At 35.7% G+C, this 24926-nt stretch overlaps 4 protein-coding genes across 17 annotated transcripts; 2 read left to right on the forward strand and 2 right to left on the reverse strand.

Annotated features, from left to right (window-relative positions):
• Positions 1-168: 168 nt before the first annotated feature.
• Positions 169-2327, reverse strand: LOC105693208 (cleavage and polyadenylation specificity factor 73). The gene has a single exon (XM_012412983.3). The coding sequence runs from the start codon at positions 2321-2323 to the stop codon at positions 272-274; it is 2052 nt and encodes a 683-aa protein (XP_012268406.1). The 5' UTR covers positions 2324-2327; the 3' UTR covers positions 169-271.
• A 221-nt stretch (positions 2328-2548) lies between these two features.
• Positions 2549-10372, forward strand: LOC105693204 (cytosolic carboxypeptidase-like protein 5). 4 transcript variants are annotated; one of them, XM_012412974.3, is made up of 11 exons: positions 2616-2768; positions 3710-3852; positions 3929-4218; positions 4518-4856; positions 5005-5276; positions 5459-5615; positions 5740-5836; positions 5955-6261; positions 6412-6619; positions 6815-6973; positions 9384-10372. In XM_012412974.3, exons 2-11 carry the CDS (start codon positions 3735-3737, stop codon positions 10143-10145), a joined length of 2709 nt encoding a protein of 902 aa, XP_012268397.2. In that variant the 5' UTR covers positions 2616-2768; positions 3710-3734; the 3' UTR covers positions 10146-10372. The 4 variants fall into 4 exon arrangements, with proteins under 4 accessions (XP_048512675.1, XP_012268397.2, XP_012268400.2 ...); XM_012412976.3 differs by lacking the exon at positions 2616-2768 and adding an exon at positions 2795-2948; XM_048656718.1 differs by lacking the exon at positions 3710-3852 and having other exon boundaries at positions 2549-2768; positions 3929-4021.
• A 195-nt stretch (positions 10373-10567) lies between these two features.
• On the reverse strand, positions 10568-24925 carry LOC105693226 (coronin-2B-like). 8 transcript variants are annotated; one of them, XR_007278890.1, is made up of 11 exons: positions 24639-24779; positions 23834-24000; positions 19867-20064; positions 19496-19612; positions 18897-19211; positions 18553-18777; positions 18238-18447; positions 18022-18139; positions 17596-17822; positions 11147-11284; positions 10568-11022 (listed from the first exon to the last, which is right to left on the reverse strand). XR_007278890.1 is itself a non-coding variant. In XM_048656737.1 (10 exons), exons 2-10 carry the CDS (start codon positions 23954-23956, stop codon positions 11225-11227), a joined length of 1593 nt encoding a protein of 530 aa, XP_048512694.1. In that variant the 5' UTR covers positions 23957-24000; positions 24639-24779; the 3' UTR covers positions 10568-11224. The 8 variants fall into 8 exon arrangements, 7 of the variants coding, with proteins under 7 accessions (XP_048512694.1, XP_020712143.2, XP_012268437.2 ...); XM_048656737.1 differs by having other exon boundaries at positions 10568-11284; XM_020856484.3 differs by lacking the exons at positions 10568-11022; positions 11147-11284 and adding an exon at positions 14720-16659 and having other exon boundaries at positions 24639-24925.
• Positions 10984-18248, forward strand: LOC105693230 (U-scoloptoxin(05)-Sm1a). 4 transcript variants are annotated; one of them, XR_007278893.1, is made up of 4 exons: positions 10984-11123; positions 12238-12393; positions 12981-13338; positions 18013-18248. XR_007278893.1 is itself a non-coding variant. In XM_048656747.1 (4 exons), exons 2-4 carry the CDS (start codon positions 12128-12130, stop codon positions 13190-13192), a joined length of 396 nt encoding a protein of 131 aa, XP_048512704.1. In that variant the 5' UTR covers positions 10985-11123; positions 12000-12127; the 3' UTR covers positions 13193-15898. The 4 variants fall into 4 exon arrangements, 2 of the variants coding, with proteins under 2 accessions (XP_012268447.1, XP_048512704.1); XR_007278892.1 differs by lacking the exon at positions 18013-18248 and adding an exon at positions 14241-15898; XM_048656747.1 differs by lacking the exon at positions 18013-18248 and adding an exon at positions 12000-12155 and having other exon boundaries at positions 10985-11123; positions 12981-15898.
• Position 24926: the final 1 nt, after the last annotated feature.

Below are 24926 nucleotides of genomic sequence, written 5' to 3' on the forward strand. Positions count from 1 at the left end.
CAATTCTAGGAATAATACCTAGAAAAATTCATTATACTGTCCAAAAAACTTGTGAATCTATCATCTTTGCGGGCCTGCGAGGTGTACAACCATAATATCTGATGGCATGTGTAATTGCAATAAAATACTGAGATTCTTTGGGATAAATAGACAAAAGTGTAGACAAAATATTGAAAAAAAATTTCTCTTATTAACCGTTTAATCGATAATGTTGGATCAATTATACAATTATCTCATTTGAATTGAATCGGAATTGATTGTTCAAATTGTATCATGGGGGAGGGGCGAGCGATTGATGTAGTTTAGAAACAGCAGTCTGCACTATTTGTTCAAAAGTTTCATCCTCTTCACTCGTCACGACCAAGTTCATCAAATCGATGTGAGCCTTCTTACCATCCACAGTAACATACAATTTCTCACCTTTGAATATCTTTGGTACTGAATCTTCACCGAACATTTCTTGTAGCATCTCGATAAGACATTCCTTAAAATGCATCCTGTCCATTTTGGCAGGTGCTTGCAGAGTTTTTGGTGGTTGATCCATCATTTCAGCCTGTAGAATCGCAGTGAGAACTGAATCTGCGTACATGTCATTAACAGGGGTCGCTATCCATTCCATTGTGACGGTTTTTCCTTCTAGTAAAACATCAACGTTATTGAAGACTCTCATCTTTTTATCATCAATAGTCTCTAGACTGCCAGCAATTTGAGTGAGCAGATATTTCAAGACAGGTATTGATGCTGAAAAATGGATACTTTGCCTTTGAATCACTTGGCTCATGCTCATATCCGTATATTTGGATAAATCGCACGGTGCTAAAATATGGTAATTGAAATTTCGTTTCACTAAAACGCCTGACAATTTTTGTCCAGGCTTGGGAGCTTCCATAGCTAATGTTCCCATCACTTTGGCGGTTTTTTCACCACGGAAATATAGCTCTACAGCCACAGTGTTTCTAGGATTATGAATTTCCATACTTGTATGCGGATCGTCTTCGTATTCTCTTTGCAGAGCAGCTTTTAGTCTTCCCATTTCATTTTGTTCGCCGTGAACGAGAACGACATGAGGTGGTTTCAAAATTCTTATGAATTCCGAAGTTTGCTGATAGTCGGTATGTGCAGAGAATGATATATAATCGACTGACATTTTGAGTGGTAGCTTCTGCCCAGACATTGTAGCTATCTCTTCTGGTTCTGATAATATTGTTTTGGCCAGGGTACCTTCGACACAGTAACCAGCAATTATCACTCCGTTCTTTGAGTCTGTACACCAGGACTCAAACAATTCTCTAGATAAACCACTCTGCATCATACCAGGAGATGCCATTACTACGCAAGGACCTATATCCTCAAAATGGTCTATTCCCTTCAAGTTTGATATATGTTTGAAAACAAATGGATTGTTGATCGCTATTTGTCGACGTATCTTGTCATTCATGGCATTGATGTACGTCTGGTAGACGGCCATGCATTTTTTTGCCAAAGATGAGGCATAATAGATTGGGATTTCATGTAACTCGGGATGTTGACTCCAGTATTCATCAAGGATTAAAAGTAATTCCTGTGCACGACCGAGCGCGAATACAGGAATCAAGCATCTGCCACCTCGGTTTACAATTTCATGAACCAGATTGGTGAACCTGCCTTCTCGGTCCTCTCGTTTCTCATGAATGTGAGTTCCATACGTCGATTCTGTAACTAGAACATCTGGATGTATATTGGGTATTTCAGCAGCCATTAAATGTCGATCTTCTTGCCGACTAAAGTCACCGGTATACAGAATCTTAACACCAGCAATTTCGATCATGAACATTGCGGCTCCGAGAACATGTCCTGCATTGTAGGCCCAGAATTTTACTCCGAACACATCCTTCTCCTCGTGGAAATTTATGGTTTCTATCTTGTCCATGCTGGCCTCCAAGTCCGACTCTGTATATAACATTTGCTCCGTCGCTATGTTGCTAACTTTTATGTAGTCAGACAACAGCCAGCGATATATAGCTTTTGTTGCATGAGTCATAAAACATCGTCCTTTAAAGCTTGTCTTCTGCAAAAACCATGGTAAAGCTCCGCTGTGATCGAGATGAAAGTGGGATATCAAAAGTAAGTCAATCTCATCAGCTTCTACAAGATCAACGAACGGTAGAGCATCCATGCCAGAGAGACCTGGATGTATGCCACAATCCAGCATAATCTTTTTTCCTTTGAATTCCAGCATAATACATGATCTGCCGACCTCTTGACCCGCGCCAAGTGGTCTAATCGACAGCAAGTTGCTTTCTTCTGCCGGCACTTGCGTGTCCGACTTTCGTTTTGAGGACATTTTTTTAGGTTACTGAGATTCGCCAATTTACTATTCGATGATACTATTAGAGGATCGTTCAGCGGTAGGAATATATATTACAATTGCATCATTTCGTCCTTTCTTTCATTATTTATACGCCATATGATTTCTCATCCTGACAACAATTTTCAATCGACACTTGCAAAATACACCAGGTAATCTAACGTAAATAGTTCTTTTTATTACCGCACGCTTCAGGGTCCGTGACTCCTTTCACATCCTCTTTGGTCTGACAGAGCTATTGGTACTTTTGTACTATTTTTGTGGAAATGGTGGAAGGAAGCAGGAAGACGTTGATATGAAGAAATAATAATATCTTATCATTTCCTTGTTAAAAGTGCAACCCTATCTTTGAGCGATGAGCTATTCTAGTTCTTCTGAAACTCTGAAGATGAATAGGGGCATCTTTATCCCATACAAAAGGGTGAGTGAATTTCACATGAATTTGTGGCACAGTTTTTTGTTTGTTCATTCACTGCATGCCAACTTGACGTAACAAATGTAAATAAGAGATCATATGATCGATCAACTGTCAAAGTGCATCAATTTCATCAGTATTAACTACGGCTGTCGTCAATAGACGACCGAGTGACATTTGCGTTAGGTATAGCAGTAGCCAAAGGGTTAAACACTTGGAAATGAAATCATTAATATATTCTCTCTGCTAGAATAAGCGTTAATGATTCGCAGCACACAAAAGATGTCACCTGCGTATTACATTTCCTAGGGATCCTTTATTGACATATTTCCTAATCATGCCACAAATTAATTATTTATACTATAAATTCTCCCTACTGAGTGGCTTGCGTTTTTTGAACTTTTTTACGGTTTATTCAACATAATGGGAACTGCGGTTTATCTCATCATGGGATTTGATTCTAAAATGTCATCTATGATTTTTCCCTAAGTTATCTTTATAAATCAGAATCGATCTTTAGCTCTATTACAATTCAAGTTGACATTTTCTTTACTACTATTTTCATTTCAAACTTATAGCCCAGCTGTATTTATGATCCTTTATCGTTAATGTGAAAGTAGACAAGTATAGGTTAGTCGGCTGTAGTATTGCATTCCACAACAACATTGTATTAAAACAAACTATTTATTTACTGATATATTTTCTGACATTGAGATAACCTGTCATGAAAAATTATTTTTAGTATCGCTAATAATATACTTCGTTAATATCGTTTTATTGAACCATTGTCCGTCTTACAACATAGCATAGGCAATAGAAAAGAGCATTTTTCTTGTGTCACTTGATGATATTAAATGAAATTTTGACTGATATATTTGCTAAGATCCCTGCACCGTTTCTTTATTTTTTCGTTTATTAACATTATAAATAATTAACGACTATTTTAGAATATCATGTAACCGATAGCATATAATGGCAGCTACAACAGAGGGAATAAAATGTGGTAACTTTACATTCTACAATCACTTTGATTCGGCTAATTTGGCTAAAGTAGAGCAGCTCAAGGTGTGCGAAGGATCTCCACGTAATGGTAACTGATATTTTTTTAGGATGCTAAATTTGACTATTCCTAAATTAGTGTCTCATTTATGGTTGTTTTGTTACAGAAAGTCTTGAACATGATGGGAAATTTAGTCGGACTGTGCCAGACGAGATACCAGAATACGAGTTCAATGTATGGACCAAACACGATTGCCATGGTACAGATTATCAGAACACCAATAGAACTTGGTTCTACTTTGGTGTCAAAGCGCCAGCACCAGATGCTATTGTCAAAATAAATGTGGTTAATCTCAACAAGCAAGTGAAAATGTTCAGCCAGGGAATGTGTCCTGTTTATAAAACTGTACCAGGTCATTCGCAATGGGAACGAATACGAGACAAGCCGTCCTTTACTGTAATTATAATAACAGTGATTTTAAGGCAATTACTCAATACCACGTTTGGCTTTGTTTCAAACCTAACGACTTTTTTTATCGTCACAGCTAGTTACTTGTTGAAAAGATTAAATGAATTTTTCAGCATCCAGATTTTTAAGAATCAAGTTATTGTAAATATATCCATTCATTGTCAATGGATTTTTGAAAAAACGTAATATGAACACGTTTATTTATATTTGAAACCAAAGAAACAGGTTCTAGAAATAATCACCTAGCAAAAAAAAAGTTGAAGGATTAATACATATGTTTTTTCCAGCTTGATCACAAGGGCAGCGAATTCACCTTATCGTTTTTATTTCGTACACCAGAAAATAGCAAGGCTATTAGTTATATTGCATTCACCTATCCATTCTCATATACGGACTTGCAAAATTATTTGAAGCGAATAGATGCAAAATTGATGAAGAAAAATGTTACGCTTGCTGACGATATTTATTATCATAGAGAATGTGCTATAATGTCTCTGGAGGGCTTGAGGTTGGACTTGTTGACGATAAGCTCTCATCACAACATTTCAACCGAGAGGGAGGCAAAGCTGAAACGACTATTTCCAATAAAAGATGAAGAGAGACCATTCAAATTCAGAGGCAAAAAGGAATGCTCTGTTCTATATACCATAAAATTCCATATTCAAAATCTTGTTTATCTTTCGACTGCCCACAAATATTCCTTGTAGTGTATTATTAAAAATACATTGTAACGATGATGGTTGATGAAATTTAATTGCTCTAATTTGTTTGCAGATTATATTCATAAGTGCCAGAGTTCATCCGGGAGAGACACCATCCAGTTTTGTGTTCAATGGATTTCTCAATTTTCTGCTAAATCGAGAAGACCCTATAGCTATCAATCTACGTCGGAGTTATGTTTTCAAAATGATTCCAATGCTCAATCCCGATGGAGTGGCCAGAGGACATTATCGGATGGATACAAGGGGGGTCAATTTGAACAGAGTCTATCTCAATCCATCTTTCATCGATCACCCAACTATATATGCTGCCAGAGTGCTCATTTTGTAAGTTAATAATTACTAAATCGCATTATTTCGTATTATTACTGAAAAGTAGAGCACATGAAACAGTATGTAATCGTTCGTATAAAAGTAAAATTATCCAACCGCATAGCTGTAGTTGCACTAAAACTTACATGTGTTCTTTCATCGACTTTGAAAAATTATGACATTTTCACTTGGTCAAGGTATCATCATCACTTTTATCAAGTGCCAGACGAGATTCCTTCTGAGAAATCATTGAACATTAATTTAGAAGTTGGCGAAAGAAAAGTCAATGTGATTGGACCTACTGGATCTCTGACTAATGTTATTCGTGATACAACCAACAGACTACTGCAGCAGGTAATTTCCAAAGCCTGATATTAGACTCTTGAAAAAACAGGGTAAAAGTAAAAGGGTTTGAAAATCATATTATACGCGTACCACGAAGATGTAGATGATCCGTTATTTCTATGCTATGTATCAGGTGACACTGATGACCTTGGATGAAAAAGGCAGGGATGGGACAGAATCTCGAACGGTATGTGAGCTGGCAGAGGGAGCTCCAGGGCACATACTGCATGGTGAATGTTATTCATATACATAATATCCTTCTAGATACCAATCCGTACTCACAATTCAGTTCAATGTACTATTATTAGTGTTTGGTCTGCTAGATAATTGAAATATTACGTTTTAAAGGAGGCAAAGAACAGTTTGTTGAAAACTCAAAAGCAAAATTGCAAAATTCAGAAAACGAATGTAATAAGAAAACATGTACCGCGCTAGCCATTGGACAATTCCCAATAGATCCTGAGAACTCTGGACTCTATTTATACATCGATTTACATGGTCATGCTTCAAAGAAAGGAGTATTTATGTATGGAAATCATTTTGACAATGCGGAAGATACTGTTATGTGTATGCTCCTTCCAAAGTTGATGTCTCTCAATAATCCAAACTTTCATTTCACTTCTTGTAACTTTGCAGAAAGGAATATGTATTTGATGTAAGTAAATTGATAATCTATTATTGTAGACGAATCAATATCTTCACAGTTTACACGCTGATTCATGCCAAACCTATAATGTTACATGGCCCGTCATCGGAAAATCCTAATGCACCTAAATTATAAATAAATATGCTTTATCTCGTTCAGTGATAAACGTGACGGTATGTCACGTGAGGGGTCTGGTAGAGTGGCAGTTTATAAGTTAACTGGCCTGGTGCGGAGTTACACTTTGGAGTGTAATTACAATTCCGGTAGAATGGTAAACTCGATGCCAGCTAGAGTACGGGATGGAGTAAACAAAACACAAAGCCACATGTTTGTCCCACCAAAGTATACACCTACTGTTTTTGAAGAGGTGAGTGCATACCTTGTTTGTTATGAAACGTATGCATAGATTCTGAGATATCTATTGACTGTATTTTTTATAATGTTACAATATTGCACACAAAGAGGCTTTGTTCCAACCGATGGACATCTGTACATCCTTGAAATGTTCAACTTCAACATTGGGGCACCAGGTTACTCTAACTCAGCAAATCTTGTTCTGTAGGTTGGAGCTGCATTAGGGCCGTCGATTCTAGATCTTACAACAAATAATCCCAATAGCCGCCTCCCAAACAGCCAATATCGTTCACTGAGGGGTGTACGATCATATTTAAAGTTAACGTACGTGAACCTCGCTTCATCGTTCAATCGACCATTGAGTAAGGTAAATTCTAATCCAAATGGCCAAAGTGGAAATATAGACACTGAAATAAGGCAATGTATACTGTCCTAACAGTTCATTTCATTTGTTTGTCAAGTCAGAGTAAGGAAGCGAAAAGACGTTGATCACTCTTTAATAATATCATTGATATTAAATATTTTACGTTACTTCCATCAGTGGCATTACACAGGTATATTTTGAAATGTGTGACTGCATTTCCAAGTACTGAGTAGCTGGTCTTCCGGAAAACAATATAATGCAGAATTAAATCCTTGAACATTGTCATATTTCAGTTTATTCATGGGGGTTGACATAAGTGGTATTTCTCAAACCGAAAATTAAAAGCTGAACCTTGATACTTAAAATCGAACGACTTTACTTTATCTAGTAAGCTGAGCAGTGATAACGGTACGTTATGTTTCGCTCTGAAAATTCAAAGTGCTTAAATTTTCGTTTACCGAGCGCATATTAATCCCAGCAAAAAATACGTGTCAATTCTTGTTTGTTGACTTTAGAAATGTTGATATAGTTTTCGAACAGGAAGTTTTTTAATCGATATTTGTACTAATGTCGTTTTTTGTAGGTTTGTCTCCTCTATAATATATCGGCAATGATGAATATGCTATTCTCTCATTAATCAGTCATATCTATGAGAAGTACTTTTTCCGATTTTTCTTCTTCATCAATCGATGTATACACATTTTGTGTCGTATGTTGATTTGTTATTTTATAAAATCGAGAATTCAGGGTACAATTTGAGGATAAATTATACAACTTATAACTGAATGAATAATACCCAATACAATTAATTCAGGTAGTTACTTTGTTAATACATTGATTTTTGAATACGAATACGTCATAAAAAATGAATTAAAAATTAAGCATTTTACGATAAAATATATGACAGTTAACCAAGTGGAAAGAAGGTTGAAAAATGTTTCCTTTGGTCAGAAAGTATTGAAAAATTAGTTATCAAAGAGAATGAGAGAAGCATTTCTCTTAATATTCATCATAATTATGTTTGCTTAGAAATATCTGCATATTACTGTAACGCAGCAATCGTAAATGTCGCTGTATGACGGAGGCTTATCGCGGTCAAAAAATTGTGGCTCGTAATTCATATTTTGAATATATCAAATGTTGAATTTGTCACAAAGCCAAAGTAATTTTCGGACAAATGGTACCCACAATTGAATCAATCAAATCTTTAGCCAATTTGAAAATGAGTAAGTCGGTCATCCTCGTTCATGAGTAATAGAGATGAAAGCACTCGTATCAATTGAAAAATCTCATTAGATTGTAACAAGAATTAATTCCACTCTCATTACCATGAGCCTAGTAAGCCATACGAGCCTAATCTAAATTATCAACCTTACAAATCATAACGGCTCAAAACATCGACTTTTATCTGATCGTTAGTATGAACTTATTCTAAGCAGCTCGAAAATGATTTTTTCGAAACTTTGAATATATTGCAGGCGAAGCTGTATTCAGTAAATCAACAGTTGGTTCAATTTGTTGATTTTTTAACTTTTAAAATATGTGGCATGGAATAACATATTTATTCGCTATAGCAACGTGAACCTAGAGTTCAATCGTGCGACACCATACTTCAGAATATAATAAAACCGTTGGCCAAATTTTTAAATTTGATAGTTTCGTTACTTACAATTTTCCGAGCTTTAAATTTGAGAAACTTATTTCTTCTACCTCTATTGGAATGAGATTTCTTTCTAAGACTGATAAAAATATAAAACGATGCTTTCTTTTTAATAACTCATGCATACTCTTCGTTATTGTACTGATTTATATATACATTTGTGTAAATAAATCAACACTTTATTAGTACGCGATTATCAGCTTTATTTTTATTCATTCCTAGTAGGCGTATATCTTCGTGTATCCGTCGTGTATCTTACGGTTTTATCGAGTTGCAATTCATCGAATTGTTCCATTGTAAGAGATCATTTTTGAGACAACAAAAATGGTGATGGTGTCGTTCGGTAAAATTCTTATTTTATTTTTTTTTCTTTGTGCATTTATATGTATACTTACAATTAGTCATATGCAAACGCCATAATCGCCTGCTTGTTCTCCAAAGATTTTACAGTCAGTTCAATCACTAAACAAACACAAGTAATACCTTCATGATAAATTTTAAGCACTGTTGAAATAAATGACCATTGTTTGATCAGTTTTTGGCTATTTCTGGCATGGAGAGAAATAATCATGCTCTGTGAACAGTTGCACATACATTTTCATCTATTGTTCCCAGATTGATATTGCTGTTAGAGGAGATAGTGCTCTAGCATTGTTGAGCTATTCATGTACTAGTGGGCACATTTTCAATATTGATGTGTATGCCTATCCGGCGTTTATCCATATGCAATTTCTGTTACTGCTCTTTCTATAGGGTTCAGGTGGAGTGGATGCTACAAATCAACGCACTCTGGATACAAATGAATCAAAGATGAATTCTTCTACCGAAGATTGTAGTACTTCAGTGAAAAGTGGTATAATCCTGGCAGTTAAAACAAATAGGATACGACGAGCCTCTTTGATTTATACAAATTTTAAAAGGATTGCATGTAGTAGAAAAACCAGACCGGTTAGCAGTAACAGAATGTTGAAAAATCAAGACGGATGTAAGATCGAAGATGATAATTTGTCGTCCGGTGCGAGGTTGCCATCTGCAATTGCTGTAAGAAAGAAATTGTTGAAATCTGTCGATCATATTCCAAGCATTACATCAAACGTAGCTAATATCAGATCGACTGTACTACCTAAATTGTCAACGCACAAGCGCTCGAACCGCCAGTTAACATTGAATAATTTCAAACATCAAATGATTAGTGAAAAATCACTCGTTCTTAAACACAAATCTGAACGTCCAAAGGCTATCCCCTCAAAAAAGTTTGCAAAAACTCGTCCAGAAATTGGGGAATCCTCAAAATCAACATTACCTGGAAAGGTGGTGCCTACAGTATCATCAAGGGCATTTTTTTTGTGCAATAAACAGAATAACAAGAATATATTTGGCAGAGTGCGGAAGCCTTTTATTAAAATCGAGCAAATAAAATCAAAGAAGTCTTCCAAGCTGAAATTGAAAGGTAAGAATTCTTTACTCATTTCCAAATTGTCTGGGAATGAAGATAGCAGTGGACTCACAGAATGAGAGTGTTGGCAAACTAAAAGATCCTATTTTAATTATTATTGAGCTGATTTCTGAAACATTTGATCTTGATATAAATCTTTAGTTTTTACAATATTAATATGTCTTGATGTATTATGAATTTATCGAGACTCTGACCCAAGTTTGCTTTAGAATGCAGAACTTCAATCACACTCAGAAACACAAATTAATTGTAACAACGTGGTAATAAAATTTCTATTACAAATCTATTGTACAATCTGCAACGAGCAGCTGTAAATTCATCCTGTTACATGCTAAAAAGTGATGCAATGACTAATGCATGAGGGAAATTTGACAAAAGAGGGGAAACTTTCCGCAATTGAATCATTTCAGAACAGAATTCTCTCGTGCATGATAGATTACGCCGTAGTTTTCTCAGCTATCAAATCATTATTATATAGATCTTAGAAACATGAATAAATTTTATTTGTATGAATAACAATTAACAGCATTAAAATACAAAATATAAGTATGTATAATCAGCATTTGATACGTATAATCAGCAGCTAATGGTAGGACACACAGTGCTTCTCCAAGATCTACTGACTCGTGATTGGTTAAGGTTGAGGTGGCGAACTCCACTGATCTCTGTCGAACTCCCACTTTAATTGCTCACATTGGCGCCTACATACAAACAAATGAAACTGTAGATCGTCGCTGGCCGCTTCAGTTCGAGCCAAGCTTCGGTTATAGGCGCTTTGGTCAGGCGATAGGAGGCGGCAAGGGTCGGTCAGGTTTTACAGTACTACAGGTGATCGTAAACGCAACGTAGCAGCCAGGTGTATACATAGAGTGTCTATGTGTCATTAGCAACGCAATTCAGTGGCGATTGCTGTTCGAGCTGCGGTCAGCCACGGTTCTAAGTGAAAGGAAAATAAATTTCAAACAAGATGGCATGTAATCGAAGAGACGGATCATTATTGATAATCGTTGCGCTTCTTTTGGCGTACCTTGAATCCGGTGAGTACGGTTGTGCTTCTTACCTGTCCTATTTATCTCCGTATTCTACAATATCTCACAATGCGTCTGATTTACCATCGTATACAAATGAAACGTAACGTCTAATGAATCCCATGAGGGTGGGGCCCTTGAACTTTTGTAAACCTCGGAATTCGATTATACTGCAACAAACATTTTTAGCGAGTGATCTCTCACGCAACATGCTTGCTCGCTGTTAATAGATATATCAGATTGAAATTCGATCCATAATGAAATATTGAGTCTTTAATTTGCAAAAAACTTCTACGAATGGCATAACAGGAGCAAAAAATGGTTGTCGATCGACTGATTTTTAGTCAATTATGTTAACGCGCGTTTTCAACATAATTTTCATGGAGCGGGATGAAAACTTAAAGTAGTACATATATGTATATGGATCGGCAACGATAAATCGTTATGAACATCGAGTATGCATGTATGTAGCGTTACATACCCAATTCTGGCCTCTGTACGATCGTTGCAAGATATATTACTCTCGGAGTTCCCCTGTACGTATATGAGTTAAAAATGAACGGATCATGAACAATGAATGTACAGTTTCGTATCGTTCGTCACTCGTACAAGTTACCCTCCCACTCATTGACAATTGTGTAGGAAATTCGTGTGCAACGAGAGATTTGCATCTGATTCAAACTTTCTCACTGTAGATAGAATTCGTTATTGATCGTTTGATAAAATCGATCGTTTTTCAGGTTTTTTAGAATCGATTCGTTGTATTCATTGGGTGAACGAACATCGGAATTATGTTTTGTTGCATTCGCAGAACTTAATCAAAATATTTAACAATAAAACACAAGAAACGGTAATATCACGTAACAAGAGTCTGTAATTTTATAGAAATTTCGTCTACTGGACAAAGTTTTACCGTCAACTTGACAAACGTTCATTGACAAAAATTCGTTTTTTTCGTACGATATTTTAATGCAAATACCAATGCCAAGTACGAATCCACCTATGCAGATTACATGTTCAATATACCTATGATACAAGCAGGTAATACAGCGTTGTAAGCCCACTAGTTTTCCTTTCTACAGTTGTTGTTTATTTTATTATTCATTTGTTTATTTATATTTAGCGAGTGCGATCGATTGTTATCAATGCCTGGGTACGGATTCTGACAATCCATTTCAGTGCAATGAGTATCTGCAAAGTGACATCGACATTAAACCGGAGCCATGCGATAACGTATACGGTGCTCAGTACTGCATAAAGCACGTCGGAAGATTTGAGGGTAAATCAAAGTATCGCACGCATTTCAATCTATACATATGTATACGCTGGTTTTACAATTAACTAACTACGCTAATTAACTGGATTTTAACATCTTTTAAAAAACTTACTAACGTACAGCTAATTCTATCTCATAGTATATCATCGTATCATTGTATCATCAGAATTTATTAGAAAGAAACAGCACATTGCGAGGTGGAAATAAAATGTAGCACGTTTACGGTATACCCGTGTGGCATCTGAAGTTGACAGTTTACGTATGTGTTGTACGAACATCTGTGCCAATCCAATAAATTGACTCAATTAGCGTATTGGCATAGGTATACACAATGCTGCACATGCATGAGTTGATTTGTCTATTTGTTGTTTGTTCAATGGGGTGGATTTTTTCAACGACCAAATTGCTAAAGGGATTAGAGGAGGGCAACATGGTTGCCGAGCATCAGAAACTGTTGTGCAATTTCTATTCTTGATGGGCCATTTTGAAAATTTTTCAAGTTTTCTTAAACTATGGGCCTATTCTGCTGCACCGCATCTACCCGGCATTTCCAATCGCTGAATATAAAATTTATTCTTCTTTGTTGACAGGAGGGATAGGTACCAAAAGATACTGTTCTTCGCTGTACGTGGGAAATTACTGCAATTACGTTAGTCAGTCGGGCGACCAGTTGGAGTATCGAACCTGCGTCTACACTTGTAGCGGCGACGGGTGTAATCCCGCATCAGCCACATTACCGACCGCATTATCGCTGGTTACACCCAGTTTGATAATCGGATATACAATTGTATTCAAGAGATAGAAAACGCGTTGTATATTCTACTCCAACTTTCAACAAGATTTTTGAATAGTCCGAAAGGACAATCGAACTTGTCATGGATCACACCGAAACAATTCCGTCCGATTACCATCAAGGCAGCAAAGCTTCCCTGCACAAATGTATATTAGGTACATCTTACTATCTAGTAGGACACATAAGTGTTTTTTTTTCCTCATTAAATGAGGATTACTACGTGGCAATTGAAAATACATACAGGTGTATCTGCCGTAACATTTAAGCCCGTATAGAAAACAGAATTTCACAAAATATTAGATATTTTTTCACATCGATTACTAGAACGGTAGTCATTTAATTTTAATATCAACATAATCGTTGAAGATTATGTGAAAAGAAAAGAAAAATTATGCAGAAGATGAAATGTATTTCAATGTTTTCTAAGCCAAATTGTATCCATCCACATATATCGATGCAATGTAATTTATTAGCTTGAAATATTTTGCGTCTGATGACTCATATTCGAATTTTGAGAAGAAAACACACCGACGTTTTAAGAAATTGAAGGCGTTAAGTGGGTGACCCAGCCGCTACAGCGTCACTACAGTCTGACATCTTCCCGCACCGCAACGTCTTTAATTTCCTAAAACGTTAATGACGATTAACGAAAATTCAGAAATACAAGCAATTTTCCGTTTACGGCATTAGAAATTGTAGATTTTCCTGTAAATTTTCAGCCCACGGTAGATCAGTTTTGCTTGAACTGTTCCCGAGATCGTCTCTTTGTACTTCGGCGCCATGTATTTCAATATTTTAGAAATTTTCCAACGGGATCTTTTCGAGAAATCTTTCGGGAATATCTCTGAATTTTTTCGAATATTTTTCGAACGAGTGGTGATGCTCCAAAGTTGACCTACTTCGGTTAACTCTGAAAAAACCACATTTTTCGACCTGTCGGTGGTCATAAATGTCGGTGTTTTTTTGTTCGAAATTCGAAAATGAGTCTTCAAACACAAAATACTCCAAGCTTTTAAACCTGTTTTGAATTCCTGCTCTATCATTTTTTTCTTTGTAGCTACAAACTTCCAAACGGAGTGCTCTAAACTTCACTCGCTGACAGTAGTCGCTCTGTCCTCCTGAGACATATCCCTCTGATTTTAAAGCAAATGAAATGAATTGGAAGAGCCCTAAAACTGAGCCTGTAACATTCAAGCCTGCGTGAGATTGTTCACTAATCTAATCTAATTCAATTAAAAAAAAAGACTGTTCTGTGTAAGCAATGATGACTTGTTTGATACCCGACTTATTAATATATCATTTCGTGCACGTAATGATATTTTTTCTGAGACCAAATCGAGAGGCCGTCAGATATCGTGTAAGCTGGAAAGTAGTTACAAACCAATTTTCTAAGACTTTCGTAACCACGTAGTATTTATCACTATTTTATTCATTGTTGTAATTAATGGGATAACGACGATATTATGCATAGGTATAGGTATAGATTATATGTATATTTGCACAGTATTATATCTTCATCTGTATGCAAACCGAAAATTGCAATTAACCGATTTCTTTATTGACTACAAGTTAAATTCCGAAAAATTATTCGCTTATATCGCTTACACGTACAAATATTGAACATTTATACATTGATAATGAAGATTACGATGACGATAATAACAATGATAATAATAATAACAAAGAGTAGGTAGCTCTGTACCTAACTGCCAAAGTTCAGAGCCATCATAATTATCATAACAATATGATCATGTGCTTTCTAATTATTGTGCATGCTCAATTTACTCGAAACAATCATCAACGTCTTTGGCATATGTGTGAAGCAACCCTTACATCAAAAAGTTGATGTTACTTTCAATGCGCTTCTTTTTTACTACCTCATTTGCACTTTTTACTAATGCAATGCCAATCACGCTGGGCCCTGACGTTGGAAACAATAAGCCTACGAGTACTCTAAAAAAAATCAGAACATTCACTTCTGCCAACTGGCAAAGTATCAAGCTGACTGATAATCAAATTGCCCATGAGATACGAGTGCACCGCGCGAATTTATTACAGACTGCTTTCGGTAAGCAAATTTCCAGTTTGAATTTCTCGATCTTAAATTCAAGGATTCGAATAAATCACTGATTGATCATTATTTCTGATGTATGCAGATTTTCTTAAATGTAATCCCAAACATACATTGTTTATAATGAGCTTAAACTTTTTGAATCATAATTTAATCATTGACCGTACAAATTATGAACGATCACCCAATAATCGAAAATTTTGTTTTTACCGTTTGATTTAAGATGTACCATCGTAATCGACATTTGTTATTCAATCCAAATTGAAACGAGCATCCGAACTCTGACTGAAATTGACTCTATAGAATTTGACATATATTTTACCTCTCTATCTACAAACACGCATTTCCTAATTAGGCCTAAGAAATGCATATGAAAGGAATAAAAAAAAATTACCGGAGGCAGTGCTCAGTTTTTGGCAAAGGCACGATAAATAGATCAATAAACTGACAACATCGATAGCACACGAGCTTTGATTATCCATCTGAATAGCATATGAAAAATCAGATTAAGATACTGCTGTCTATTTTTAGTTTAAGTGCCATTTCCGTTTTTCAAAATTTGTACTAATCGATTACGGTATTTTGCGTCTTTAGATATTAACTATTTGTAAATGTGATAATACAAATTCATTAACTTGCTCTAATTCATAGAGAGTCATCAATTTCAAGTTAATTGTCCATCTACGGTATTGCAGTGGTCCATTGGAATCTAGGTAGGTACATCAAGATATTAGCGCAATTATCTATCAGTTATATTAGATACTATCACAACTACCCACATTACATCCAAGTGGTAAAATCATGAATATGTACCTTTGCATTTTAATTCGATAAATTTCTCCACGTCTGTGATTCGATAAGAACTCAGCTGTGTATAGAAAGTATCAAGAAATTCAATAGGAAAGTTGTGATATTGAATCGAAAAGATACTGTTGACGACTCAATTTTGACAATGCGATTTCGTTCGTAATATAGATCTCACTTATTTGAAGGGAACGATACAAGAATTAATTTTTAACCGACATGAAGACAGGAGTGACAACTTAATGAATCAATAATTCCAAGTATCCTAACTACGCTGATGCAGACGTCGAATTTCTTGTAGTTTATATCCTATTGCAATGGACACATTCATAAAACCTTTCGATGAGAAGCTTTGATTGGGAATAGAATACTTTGCTTCTTGATCATTATCCAATGTAAAATGCACTTTTCATTGATTTTGGAGCTTCAACACTTGTTCTTCTAACTCCTTGACCCGTAACTGACTATTAGCCAACTGTCGTCTCAATAATCTCAACTCATCTCCTTGATGCACGTAAGCCATCCTCAAATCAGATTCGTTAAGAGGTTCTACGGTGCTGAGTGTTTTGTTGTCGCTTAACGGTGATGTTAGAATATTCTTCTAAAATGATACATTCTATTATATAATGAGATGCTAGCTGCAAAGATTAGTGTAGTTAAATTGCATCTTGAATATTATTTTCATATTTAATGAAATATTTCTTAACTGATTAAGCAGGGTTTTATAAAAGACAGTTTGACAAGAAACGGACAGCATTTGTATTTGCATAATAATTTTCCAATGATTGGTTACCATATCAGAGCCAGTCAAATCTGTGTGTGTCACAGAAAACGAAATCCATCACCTTTACCAAGAAATGACAAGAGAAAGATAATGAAAAAAATAAATCATACAAACGTACCTTTTGGTAATAATTGAAACTACTTCCAAACTTGTTCATAGGCTAATGGAATTCAGTACTACATCTCGTCGTCTTGATATAGTCCATGCAAAGTGTTGGTGAGTTATACGAACGGTCGAAGGGGTAGCTCTTATTTTATATCAACAAAAACTGAATTTGCTTAGTTATGTTATCGTAAGTAAGTGATTTTTTATGAGCTGTGCACACACCTAATTTGACTCGGTCCGAAATCACAATGATTTTATGTTTGTTTGATTGACATGAAATGCAGTCAATAATATGTTACAAGTTGATAAAATAAAATATTGTCAATATGAACAGCATTTTCAGATTCTTCTGTCAACCGAAAGGAATAAAATTAGGAAAATATTGGTCGTATTACATTTGAGTAGGACTCTGCCACGTGTAAATGATGACCAGGCTTTCGAATTACTCAGGAAAATCTAAAAATTCTTGATCAACCATTCATTGCTATTTATTATTCTTGCACTGTTCTAATAATTAAATTTTCCCAAATTAGTTGATATTAAATGATATTAAAATCATGTAAGGTCACAAGTATATCACTGTCGAAAATCACATATGAATTACATGAAATATGTATAGTAGCAGTAAAAAAGTGTGTAGATTCTTACCTGCGTTGTGACGCTGCCAAAGTTTTGTTGTAGCTGATGAAACTTGGTAGTCAGATTGCTAGATGTCTTTTGACTCTTCTCGGACATGTCGTGAAGCTCTACCGGCCTGTAATCCGGTACTGTTTCAGTCGACAAAAATGCAAACTTCTTCTTAGTGTTCAGATCGGTGGCAGCAGGACCTTGATTTTGTTTGTGAGACCGAGGTTTATGCGTTGTGATACTACCACCTATTTGAAAAAGTTAACAACGTCTACTTCATTGAAGAAATGTTACTCATGAGTCTGTACTGCACATTTTACGAACATATTTCTTTTTGGGACATGACTCAACAGATTTAAACCTTCTGGTTGGAAAAAAAAAATAAATAAATAAATAAAAACATATTCCTGATTCAGAACTGACTGTGGAACTTTTCAGTTGATCTACCTGTTTTCAACGAGATCAGATGTGGAGGGCTGTTCATGCCATTTACCCAATCTTTTGCTGTCAGAGCTGGCGTGGTACTAACTGTGTCCGGGTATAAGTCTTCTTGGAACTGATCGCTCTGCAAATGAAGTCATCGATCACATCCTGACAAGAATCAGTATTTGATATAAATAGGACATGTAACTAAAGATTATTAGTTTGAAATAAATGCATTACCTTTCGCGGAACTATCATAGAAATGGGTTCACACATTCCCCTAGTTGCATGTAACTTAAAAAACCTGAAAACCTCACACTGGCTGGTAAGGATTCCTCTCTTTGGCATCACACCTAGTCCTCGTTGAGGATTACCAGATATAAACTGGCTGAGGAAATGTATCCAGGGCGTTTCATTTACTACCTCATAATATCTAATGTTGCCATCACCCTATAATATTCACTGTGATTATTATTGATGCATTCGACAGAGAACAGGAGTAACGAAGTATGCCTTTCTACTTCAGTAAAAAAATTGATTGAGTACAATCGTCACCTTTCCTGCAAGGTAGATCATATTGGTGTCATGGTCGTAGTATGGAAAAACTACACCACTTGAAGAGTCGATCGTCTCGCAAGTCAAAGGACTGGACAAATCATGCTGACTCCAAACGGCATATTGCCTATCTGAGTGTCTGCTAAAACCAGTCGTCAGTAGGCGGCCAGAACCACCGAGAAATACCACTTTACTTGCTTTTGTTCCAGCATGACATACGCCTTCCTAAAATAATGAAAAATCCAATTACAACATTTAAATTAATATTCACATAATCAATACGAACAATTACCTGCAAAGATAACATACAAAATTAGAAACTACGGAAAGCAGGATGTACTAACTGAAACAACGATCCCAGATCTTGGTTCGAAAACACGCAGTTTTTTATCTTTACAAGTGGTAGCGAGTAGACTTCCATCTCGGTTTAGAGACATGCTGTATATAACATCTGAATGTCTGTCTATGATGCTTACAGCTTCACCGCTGTTTATATCCCACACGATAATGAGGTGATCAAATCCAGCGCTGAACAATATATTTTCAGCTACTGGATGCCATTCGATATATGCCACTCGTCGTTTGTGACCTTGTAGTTCGACAAGCCACTCGGTCAAGTTTCGGGAAAGGCCTCCATCAGGTATGTGCCACAATTTAATCTGTGAAATATAATACAAAAATATGCTTTACACTAAACAAAAATACCCAAAGATCGATTACGCGAGAAGCTCGTCACAATTCCAGAATATAGGGATGATAGTTTTTGACTCTGATGACAGTGGTGCCTTCTGACATAGATGCGTTAATTAACGTGATTAGTACATGAACTCATGAATTAAAGTGATTTGATATTGAACACCTCCCACATTCGAACGATATCAAACATGTGGAATTTGTAGAATCAAGTGGTTGCGTTATAGGGCTTTTTACATGATACACTTACCGTACAATCATCGGAGCATGAAGCTATCATATTGTCATTAAATGGATTCCATTTTATGTCTAATACTGGTCCTGTATGACCGGTCACTCTGTTGGCATTAAAATCCAATCGACCAGTCTGTACATTAAATAAGAAAAATATACATATATTTGTAATAAAATAACTTTCAAATCAAAAAATAAACTACCTTAATATTTACACAGTATACATATAACTATATAAATAAGTAAATACTGGTCATATTTCGCATGGATTGAGCATAGATGGAAAGAATTTTTCACTTTGTACAGAAGAAATAATTGACCGAGCATTTTTCACGAAATTCACAAGAATCAACAGATGTTAGGTTGAAAATGAAACAAATTTCTTACGCTGTCAAGCGGCAAAACGAGAAAGGCACCACCACCTGCAACCTCCGTCACAATGGCCAAAAATTTTGGATTTACTGCGCAAAATTGTGAATCGTGGGCGTTTTTAGTTATCTTCACGTTGTCGTAACATTTTTCTCTTTTAGCAGGCACTCCATACACATGTCGAAATTTACTACTTCGCACCCCTCGAAACCAGATCTGCAAAATAAACGTACTTGTAGTTTCTATTGACAATGAGATGCTACATCTCAAGAATGAATTTAGGCACAGGTAGGTACAGTATCGGATTAAGCTATACATTCAAGCTGATTGAGAGTCGTAAATGATAGCGCATACATGAATTTGACAAAAAGCTAAACTGGAATATTCGTACTTTCTAATTCTTGGTCATGCTCGAAAAATAAAGAGAAAGAAGTAGGCTGAAAAACAAAAATTTCCTCCTACAACAATGGTCCTAATCGCGAGAATGATATCACAGTTGAATGATATATAGATGAACCGATCCTAGAGAGTTTCTTGCAAACGAACTACGAACGTGGGGCACTTACCTGATTGTCGTTGGTCATATTAGACAAATTGACGACACTTTAATGTAGTGTAACAATGGCTAAGGAGATTATTCGATCATTCATTTGTACCGAAGAGCACAGAAGGATTATGTGCGAGAGCAGCGAGGCCACGAATGATGGGGTCCATGCAACATCGACTCAATGCTTTTTAACTCTCTCAAATTTTTTCTCTTTACTGCATGAAACAGAAAAAAGGAAACACACCGCTACAAAAAATCGCTACAGACTCATAAAATCATAACTTATACAAAATAACAAAGAACAACAGCAAAAATAATGATAATATTGCAATAATACATAATATATAATATATAATCATAATTATAGTAATCATAGTGGAAGCAGCAGCAGCAACAATACGCAACGCTCAATTATAATTATGTATGAAAATATAAATTACGTATGTACGTAAGTATGTACGTAAGTACGTGTAGATAAAATGATAGTCGACTAACTGCATTATAGTATATCATTAATTTCTGGTGATTTTAACCAACAGCCAAGTAATTACCATACAGACGGGTATTAAAGCCAAAACGCGGCGAAAGTGAAAGTGTGAATAGTAAAATAGGTTCATGCCTTTGGTCTTTAGATTAGAGAGAAAAAAGTGATACCACAGGTGGTGATACGTTGGTTGCGGAGGGTAGAAAAAAATGTATACGCGAAGTCCCAATACAAATTTTGACCGCTACGATCGTCTGAAGTTATGCTCTCTTTGTAAAATGTGATATGTTGAAAACGGAAACGAGAATATCAAACGAAATTTTTAAAAGGCATACATATCCTATAAATCTACAAAATAAACTTTTGATCCGATACATGATAAAACCGATCTTCCATCGAGCTATTAAATCTTTCGATCTTCAGGAAAATCAAAGTTTTTGTACCGCAGTTCTTGGAATAGAATGATACATGAAGATGTGTATGTTTCGAAATTTTTTACAATATCAGAAGAAGTACTCAATGAGAGAATAATTGCATGATAACGAAGCAGATATTTCGGGTGAAAATCAACTTTAATGACCTGTACCATCTCGCCAGTGTAAGTTGTAATTATGCTGTGCTAAACACTTTCGAACATCGTTCAATTCTCCATTAATTTCGAACGAAATGGATATGATATCATAAAATGCCGTAGAGTTATAGAAAATTATTTAAAAAAATTCAAATTTACATGTTATTTAAATGGGGAATCTTCTCACGTTTTGGGAGGATACTTAATGTTAATATTGAGAGCTCATATCTTAAGTATTGTAAAAGTTTCTTTAACACCAAAAAAAATCCTCCCGCAATCGTCCCTACATATCTCAAAAATTGAGCTGGCGCATAGGGAGGTCCCCCTTCCCATTTGAAATACATTGAAAAAAAATCACTTCTAATTTTCAGAATAAGTATACACGAAAAATTTTTTTTAGAATTTTTGTTTTTACCATCTTTAGGAAATTTAATTTTCTACAAAATTGGTATCTCTAGTTTTTCGCCTAAACTCGATAGAACAAAAGTTATGGAACGTCAGAGCACAAAATCAAATTGTTGAACGTTGAGAACAATTGATATTTTTCATAAAAGTGACAATTTTTTTTTCTTTTCCCATTTTGATTCTAGTCAAAATGGTTTTTTTACCATAGATTGTTTGATTTTTTAGATACATTTATTCAAAGAAAAAAAAAAAACCTTTTTTTGACCAGTCTCACATACATGTTAAACCCTCTGATATATTTCTATCAGAGGGTGTAACATCGATCTGCTTATTATTTATTTTCAATACTCGTTTGTTGTATAATCTGTTTTTCAGCGACAGGAGTTAAAATGCTCATACACACACCGGCAATTTCTAAGTAGAAAGAGATTTTTACGAACCACTTTTCACGCCGAGTACCCGATCCTTACTGAATTCGATCGAACGTTGATTTCGTTACGAAAGAGGTAACTCCTCGGGGAACTCGATCAGGACATCCATACTAACAATTATTTGTAGCGGTGGATTGTACACGTGTGTATCTATCAGACGCGAAATACGAGGGTGGGGAGATTAGAACTCATTTCCTACATGGGAAGTTCACAACAGAATTTCTATCGCCTTTTTCGCATTAGCGTTGAATTTAGGAAATCTGCTGCGGGTAACGAATACCTACAGAATCGGTTAATTTTCATGGTTTCGTAATAATTTGAGATTTATATACTCTTTAAGATATAAAATTTTATTGCAGACTGACGTAGCTTTGTATCGGTAATTAATAATTACGAGGTATTATCAACGAAATATGTGGATTAGAAGTATCGGACGTAGATTTTCGTTACTGCAAACAATGTTTGATATTCTTACATCGTGTTGTTATCAATCCATTTTGTTGTCATACAGTGTTTGTACAAATCGGATAGCTATATGTAGTGTAGGTGTACGGTGTATCCTATACATGGATATTCTAATTTAACCGAGCGTTCAACCGGATGAATTTAGTCTAATTGTAAGTACAACGACGTACACGATAAGGGGTTATTAGATGCCTCGTGTATTTTTCATTGATGAACGATGGGGAAAATTTGTCAGACAAAAACTATGCGTAATGTATGAAAATATAAAAATTACTCGTTAGCAAATCGAACGGTTGGAAAACAGTAAACTTAAAAAAAAAACGTACGAATTGAATCCCCCGCCCTGCCTGTATCTAATTAACATAACACTTGAACCGTAAATTGCAGAAAGTCTAGAATGATACTATACAGTTTTTTAGGATCTGTAAGCGTGCCAAATCCCGGGGACCTCAAAACCTCCAAATTTAAAGTCAACCGCAAATAGACAAACGTTACCGCTGCAGAATGTAACGACTCTTTCGGCCTGCGATCCCTAGATTAGTGCGGAGTACAATTCGAGAATTAAATTTATCCATTGAGAAATGTTATACTGTCCGAAAAAGTATGTTATCTGCGCTGCAGTGTTAGTATATATATCAGTGGATGTAGTTAATTAAATTCATAAATTCCACTTTGTTATTTTTTGCTTTGCAAGTCCTTGCTAAAATTCATGATCATAGTAATTCATACACCTCGAGCATTGTATTGTTTGATGAAATAACGTATGCATCTCGAACAAAGACTGAAGCTGTGCGGTTTTATTCTTAGTTATGACTAACCTACCTACTATAATATGACAGTCACATGCAGTAAAGCAATCAGGGTGAGAATAAAAAATCTTGCAATAATTTTGAACAACAGGGCGATTTAGAATCTCGCTCCTCTTCAGATTTCAAATTCCCTTACTACCGGGGTTATTACATCCTTTCCATTTTTTATCAAAACATGCAATGCTCTAAAATAAGAATCTGACAAATTATTTGTGAAAAAGTTTTGATTTTCAGCATACTGTCTATTTGATTGCATAGGAGGAAAATTCTCACTCGTTCGCTGGGTTTGTAGCAGGCTCTAACATCGATTGTATTAGTGTTTGAAGCACTGTGAAATTCATCTCTTCCATCCTGTTCTATCATATCGCTTAGTAGGTCCTCCTTAATTCTAAGCATGTCTTGGGTCACTGAAATAGTCTTCTGTAGGGTCGACGTTCTCTCTATATTGGAAAGAAACTTTGTATAAAAAAATGTTTACAGATAACCATGGACGACGTTTCCTCAATTTGCAATATGATTGCGTAGTAAAAGAACGAATTAATGTTTCAATGAATTTTCGCGTCATGGCTAACTGCAAGGTCTGATTAAACTTTCCACACCTATCTTTACGTGTATATTGTACGTACATACAATCAAAAGAAAAGACTAGTAGGAAAACTTTTACAAAATATTACTCGGCAATTTACAGGGCTGAGTGGCTACATAAAATAATTATTCCCGTCGCTTGGCGAGTGATAGCGTAGAAACAGTAATGAAAATAATCAAACATGCTTTGTTATTGATTTTCCAGGTTGTAGTCAACTCCAATCCAGGCTCTACTTGATACGTTACGTTGTCGTTAGATTCATTCATTTTAGAAATCAAGGATTATACGAGGCAGCACAGGGCAAGCATTCGTGATCATGTATGACTTTACCACTCGAATAAAAAGAGAGCGATTGAAATCGTTGACTCGGTGAACAATTTTTATAGAATGAAAGATGATTTTATGTATACATGCACGATAGTGTGACAACTTTTGGAATACCACGAAATACCGTCAACATGAGAGTATGGACAAACAAAAGACAATGCTCACCACCGTAAATTGTAATTAGTAGTCCAATGTTGTCATTTGAATGCAAAAATGCGTTTGAAATTCACGTACGTAGTACGTACGTTACGTAGGTTTGACAAGACGCTGATTTGTTTACACAACTGATAATGAGTCGATTCTGTACTTCTGTAATGTCTTGTAGACGCCCGGGTTCAACGTTCATTTATAATTCGCCACTGGTTACGACAGATATTCAGATCGCAAGACTCGTAGATTTCGGTTTGTCCCAAAAAGAACGGGAAACGTCTGTGAGCCCAGTCATCGTGTTAA

This window comes from Athalia rosae, chromosome 6 (genome assembly GCF_917208135.1).
Source record: "Athalia rosae chromosome 6, iyAthRosa1.1, whole genome shotgun sequence".
In the NCBI taxonomy this organism is placed as follows: Eukaryota; Metazoa; Arthropoda; class Insecta; order Hymenoptera; family Athaliidae; genus Athalia; species Athalia rosae.